Here is a 7,038-nt window from a genome sequence, read left to right on the forward strand (position 1 = left end):
ACACACACACACACACACACACACACAAGCTCACTTTACAACACATCAAGAAGCAACAACTTCATAGACTGAAGTACAATGATAACTTATAGTCCTTTCTTTCATATACCAAGGGGATGTTACTGTCTCAGAGCCATGAGGACATATACACTGTAGATGCTCATCCTCCCCTCAGTGGGGACAAGATTTCTAGATCCATATCCTTGTGACCTCTTGAGCTGACAATTGTTAAGGGGATGGCTGATCTAATCTGTGACTCTGCAGTTCTGGGTGCATGCTTGGGACCTGTCTTTTCCCATTTCTATATCAATATTCAACAGATAGACAGAGCTTGACAAAAGGTTAACCAGATAACTGGGAAGGATACTTTCCAGCCCACCAAGAAAAAAGAGCACAAAGAATACTTATTGGCCCAAGAGCTTACAGTGAGGACAAGTCCAGCAGCAACAGCCACTATTGCTAAGCAAGCCAGGGGTGACCCTGAGGGAGGTCTGCCGGAGTGACTGAGTGCCCTCACCACTCTACAGTCAGAGATGGGAGTTCACGTTGCCCCTGGCATCTACTGATCTTCCCTAGGAAGAATCACCAACACAAAGGGGCCTGCATAGAGGTGGTACCTGCCACAGCACTGCAGGGATTTTTGTAGATGAAGGTATTGGAAACTGTCTCCTGGCAACGTGGGAATTAGTATAGACTGCTTTAAAGGGGTCACTTCCACCTACTTGGGTGCCTGGGAATCTATGCAACCTCAATTATCCAAGTCCTGAAGTGTGTGTGCAGCCAAAACAGACCTGGGGAACACTGACTCTACACCTATAGACCTTACCTCCACACGTCACTGCCCTTGGAAAACATGGAGGCACGAATGACTTCGGGTGCCATCCAAGCATATGTCCCTGCTGCGCTCATCTTGGTGGTTCGGTGCCATTCCCGAGCCAGGCCAAAATCAGTGATCTTCAGAATCTTGTTGCTCAGGTCTCCATTCTCCACCTTCTGGAGGATCAATACTGGGCAAGGAAAGGAATACAGAAGAAACCAGAGAGTCTGCGTTAATCACAAGGAAACCACCGACCACAGAGCCCTCCTGCCATCTGTTTGTCTTCTCCTGCAGGCTCCATCATGAAGCTACCACGGGCTGATGGTAGGAACCATCATCTCTTAAACACATACGATATATCCATTTTTGTACCAAGCCATATATAGGCATTGTCTCTAACCCTCACAACAGCCTTATGAGGTAGGTACTATGGCCATCTCTGTTTTACAGATGAGGAAACTGAGTTATAGCACCATTAAATACATTTTCCAAGGCCACCCAACTAATAAGCCAGGACTGAAACCCAGGCAGCCTGATTTAAGAGCCTTCTCTCTTAACCTCTATACCATACGGCCCATTCACACCTCATAAAATGAGCTGCATGTGACGTCACAGCTGACCCTTCTGAAGAGTGGCTACTTGGGTTTCCTGTTGCCAGGGCACCGCTGGATTATAACCACTCTCAGACCACAAAGAATGAAGGTACGTGTTGGATTTTCAAGGTTTCAGTATCTGAAGTGTTTCTATGAACCAATCCAAGTTACTTTACTGAAGCTCTTAAGGAAACACGTTTCTGGGCACAGAAACTTCCCCTTAATCCAGCAACTCACCCGCACCCATTGAGAACTGGCTGACAGGGTCAGAGGGCCCACACATTGTTCACATTCATGATGTTTTCTGTGAACATGGCCCAGGAAGGAGGAACTAGCGCACTGAACTGGTTATACTCTGGGCCCTGTCTCCCAACTTCTACCACCAAAGTACTGCAATGTGGGAGCCACCTTGAATTTCCTAGGACAGTAGCTGAGGCAACCATTTCACCTACAGGATGGTTCCAGTGATAAGTGTGCCCTTGTGCGAGCCAATCTTCCCCAAATGAGCAAAGATGCTAATTGATTAAAGTCCTGTCAGCTAAGCCAAGGAACTGTGCCTACGTGGGTAGCTAGTGAGCTCCTTGGATCTGTGGAAGCCAAGCCTCCACTTTCACAAGTGGGATGGTTCCGAAGGCCCTGAGCAAGGACAACCTCACGTGGGCCAGACACTGAACCACCTGGAATTCAGAGTTCTGTACACAGGATTTCAGGGAAGGAAGGAAGATTCTCTCTGCCATTCAGAAAGCAGGGGCAAGGGTTAGGGCAAGGGCCTTTGGCAGGTCCGTCAAGTCACACAACTGTCCTTTTCCTGTCCCCCACCCTCAGAAAATGTCTACTGAATTGGTAGCACATTGAAAGCACGTGCACCAAAGATCTCTATGTCCTACGTGCTTCTCAGAAAATCATCAGTAAAGAGGGATTACAAGCAGCTACAGAGCTGGAGGTGCAAAAGAAAACAGTGCCAGCCACTCCCTGGATCTAATGAACTAAGTCTCCTTCCTCCATACCCACCCTGGCACACCCCTCCGGACTCCCAGCTTCCAGCATCCCGAATGGGCCCAGGCCTCTGAATGCTTGGGAAGATTAAAAACAAACAAACAAACTTTCTCCACCTCATCTAATGACAAAAATCTTTCCAGATTCTTCTGTGTCTCCTCCTCTTCTCAGGCAGAGATAATGGACAAATACGCACTCAGGCTGCTGACACTAAAAGAAAGTGACAGCAAAGAAGCCCACCGTTCCCTCTGTAGAGGGGGCCACCAGCTGCTGATCCTTTCTCTCTGAGCCATCCTTAAACCAAAGATTCAGAGTGAACCCTTCTCCTTACATGGCCAGTGGGGTTCAGTCTGGTTACCCCAAACCTTCAGGTGGCTGGGACAGGGTGCAATGGGCAGGGGGATAAGAGTTTCATGGTACATATGGAACTGAGTTCCCTCAGATTCTATGCTGAAGTGGGGGCAGGGGCACAGAAGTTTGGATTCTGTTATAAAAAGATAGTTCAGCAACTGAATGGAATATTGAAGATGATTTTTTTAAGTAGACTAATCTGTCAGATGGCTTAAGAAAGATGGCAGAATGACGGAGATGGGGCAAGAATCCGCCAAGGACAGTCTGGCTGAACCTGAAATGCCTTTATATCGTGCAGATCCAGCCCAGTCCGACCTAATCCCCTCTAACTACTCTCTGCTGCCTTACACCCAGCTGACCTCCAACATTTACCCCAACAGGCTGGGCCCCTGAAGGCATCGGAGTTAGAAATCTCTGGCCCAGGGGTCCTGTCCTCAGCCAAGAGGAGAGGTTGTAATCAGAAGCCAGCTAGTAATCCTGGTGGATGGCTACAGCCAATGATTCTCAACAATGGGGTCCTGACATACTGGTATCAACCAAGCATTTATTGCTATTAATAATTACGGAAACTACGTTTATGAAACCTTTACTTTTTTTGCAGTTTTTTTTTATTGAGATGAAAGTCACGTAACATAAAACTAATCATTTTAAAGTGAACAATTCAGTGGCATTTAGTACATTCACAATGTGTTGTACAACCACCACCTCTATCTAGTTCCAAAATATTTTCATCACCCTTATAAGGAAACCCCACACCCATTAAGCAATTATTCCGCATTCTGCCTTCCTCTCAGGCCCTGGCCACCACCAATCTGCTTTCTATCTCTGTGGATTTACCTATTCTGGACATTTCATATAAATGGAATCACATAATATGTGACACATCTGGTTATTGCACTTAGCACAGTTTCAAGATTCATCCGCATTACAGCTTGTATCAGTACTTCATTCCTTTTTATGGATGAATACTATTCCATTATATGTAATTTGTTTATCCCTCTGTCCAATCATAAGATGTTTGGGTTGTTTCCATCTTTTGATAATTGTGAATAGTGCTGCTATGAATACATGTGTACATATTTTAAGTACCTGTTTTCAATTCTTTGGGGCGTGTACCTAGGAATGGAATTACGAGGTTATATGATAATTCAATGTTTAACTTTTTGAGGAATCACCAAACTGTTTTCCACAGTATTTGAACTATTTTACATTCCCATCAGCAATGATAAGGGTTTTATTTTCTCCACATCCTTACCACACTTATTTTCCTTTTTCTTTTCTTTTTTAGTAGCCATCTAGTGGATGTGAAATGGTCTCATTGTGATTTTGACTTCCATTTCCCTAGTGATTAATGATGTTGAGCATCTTTCATGCCCTTGTTGGCCATTTGTATGTCTTTGGGAAAATGTCTATTTGTTGTTTGTCTTTCTGTTTTGAGTTATAAGAGTTCTTTAAATATTCTGGATACTAGACCCTTATCAAATAGATGATTCACAAATATTTTTCCTTTTTGTAGGCTGTCTTTTCACTTACTTAATAATGTCCTTTGATGCACAAAGTTTTTAATTTAGATGAAGTCCACTTTATCTATTTTTTTCTTTTGTTGCTCATGCTTTTGGCATACTATCAAAGAATCCATTGCCAAATCCAAGTTCATGAAGATTTACATTTACCCCTATATTTTCCTCTAAGAGTTGTATGGTTTCAGCTGTTATATGTAAGTCATTGATCCATCCTTGGTTAATTTTTGTATATTGTATGAAAAATGGGTCCAATTTCTTTTTTTTTTTTTTGCATGTGGATATCCAACTGTCCCAATGCCATTTGTTAAAGAGAGAAGATTTACCTTTTAAAACAGAGTAGGGCACAATTCTCTCCCAACATGCTTTCCTGGGAGGGAGAGAAAGGTTATTATACTCACAGAAGCTTACTTATCTGTACCACTGCGGTGAGCCCATTCCAAGCTTCTACCACTGACAAACAGCCGCAGCAATGAAAAATTATTGTGCTTTGCTTCTTGGAAAATTTAAGCATGTTTTATCAAAATCTGGTGACTTCCATGAAAATGTATTGTAGGAACCTCACCTCTCATGTGTGGGGCAGTGGAACAAATGCTAAGAACAACTAACAAGTCCAGGCCCAAGTAGTGGGGGCCTGGCCAGGGTAAGGGAACAGAGAGGAAAAGATGCATTTGAACTAAAAACCTAGTGATTAACCAGATATAGGAACTTGATGGAGAAGAGAGAGGTCTTCAGCCTTTCAGACATGGCTGACAAGTAGAATGGTGGTGACCCTAATAAAGAAGTTGAGACAAAGCCATTTGGGTAAGCCAAGATTAGTTGGGTACATAATGGGTCTAGGCTGACAGTAATAAGAGTCAGTATGGAAAAGGAAAAAGAAGAACAGACAATTTAAATCCCAGGTTTGACATTCTCCACATGATCCTGGACAAGTTTCATAAACTGCCCCTCTATTTCCGTTTCTATAAAGTGGAGGTAAAGATTAAAGACGATATAATAATGAAGCACCTAGCAGAGTGCCTGACACATAAATAGGTACTCAGGACACACAGTTATTATTATTACTGTTATGGTTAAGTGTCTTGTACGTAAGTGGAAACCATAGGACTTAGCACTCAAGGTATTGATATGGGGAGCCTAGCAGTCCCTGACACATCATAACCATGCAATAAATTTTTGCTGTATCAATAAATGAAATGGTTGATGAAATAATGATAGACCCATTACCCATCACTTACTATGCAGTGACACGACACTCTTTACATGATGCATGTAAAGAAGATGACATATGTCACCTTAGTTAATCCTTAAATCAACCCTATGAAGTAGGCGTCATTATTTTCTGCATTTACCTTTGCTGACACAGACACTGAAAGGTTACATTAGTGAGGGATGGAGATGGAATCCAAGCCCAGATCTTTCTTCAAGTGCTGTGCCATCAGAGGACAGAAAGGACTCCCACTGATCTTTAATTTTAAGGCTTATTTCGATTTCTGCCTGATCCCTAAAAGTGTCATTGATTAACTAGTTTTCACTGCTCTCCCTTTTCCTGAATTATTCCTTCAGCACCCAAAACCAATAACACACGATTTAACATAATATACTTCTTTTAATCATTCCCACTACTGCACTCCAGAATGTGATGGACTATGACTCCTAGAGGGCAAAAAAAACCTCATTCTCTTTCTTCTGGAACCCACGCCATCTCCACTCCAGGAGCCAAGCACTGAGCCCTCACTGGTCACTTATGCGACTGAAGGAATACTTGGGTATCATTCTCAGACTATGCACTTTTCCGGCCTATTGTTGCCGGGTGTTGGGGGGCATCTTCCCAATATTACTGATCCCTGAGGAACTATGGGGAGCCAAGTGTGTACTAGGCAGGATGATGACCTGGAGAAAGACCAAAACCCCAGCCAGGTTCACTAGTGACTAACACATCCAGCTGGTGCCAGGTGAGGTGGGGGAACACAAGGAAAGGTAAGCTGGTGACTGTGTCCTCAAGGGCCTTCCATAAGCTATAAAGATACACAACAAAATTGAGTATCTGGTGAAAGACCAAGTGTGCATCAACAAGGACCCAGGTTTTGCTACAATCAGTAAGATAGTTACAGTTTTCCAAACCTTGTTGACCCAAGGACATTATTCTTGATTATTTCCAGATTAAGACACCACCTATATACCATTTACTTAATATTTTTCTTTAAGTTGACTTTTAAAAAATTACTTAAAGAAGAAATTTTATATCATTATTTTAAATGAAAAAAAACAAATATTCTCCTAATATTAGGTAACCTATACAAATAAACAAAATGAAAATAAATTATTGAGTTTCATTAGAGCCTGCTATTGGTCAAAGTTCTCAGCCCAAGGCCTGCTTTCTCAGTTATAAAGAAAAGATTATTACTGTTAGAGAATAATAAAGGCAAACTAGCACTAAAATGAATCTGACCCTCCATGAATATAGAGCGGTTGAATGACTTTCTATGGGATTCAATGGTATTTAATACAGACCACCTAGAAGGGCCTCAAGGCCATCTCCTGCTAGGATATCAGAGGGAGAAATGGTTTGGGAGGGGGGTGGGCCACAGAGACTTCTTAAAAACCAACAAATTTATTCTCTTTCAGTTCCGGAAGCTAGATTTCTATTGGGCACTCAAAGAGTTTGAGCTCTGAGCAACAGCGGTTCGATGTCTGGCCCGAGCTGAGCTGCCGCTGAGCTGCCAACAGGTGGCAGGATAGCTCAGCTAAAAAAAAAAAA

General features: G+C 42.7%; 1 protein-coding gene across 1 annotated transcript in view; it reads right to left on the reverse strand.

Moving 5' to 3' along the window:
- MAP3K9 (mitogen-activated protein kinase kinase kinase 9) overlaps positions 1 to 7,038 on the reverse strand; it is a 78,848-nt gene that overhangs the window by 32,707 nt on the left and 39,103 nt on the right. The window contains exons 3-4 of the mRNA XM_019632750.1: positions 827 to 1,007; positions 618 to 628 (exon numbers count right to left, since the gene is read on the reverse strand). Coding sequence (XP_019488295.1) covers positions 618 to 628; positions 827 to 1,007 — 192 coding nt within the window. The remainder of the gene's footprint in view (positions 1 to 617; positions 629 to 826; positions 1,008 to 7,038) is intronic.

Source organism: Hipposideros armiger, unplaced genomic scaffold (assembly GCF_001890085.2).
Source record: "Hipposideros armiger isolate ML-2016 unplaced genomic scaffold, ASM189008v1 scaffold_1169, whole genome shotgun sequence".
Lineage (NCBI taxonomy): Eukaryota > Metazoa > Chordata > Mammalia > Chiroptera > Hipposideridae > Hipposideros > Hipposideros armiger.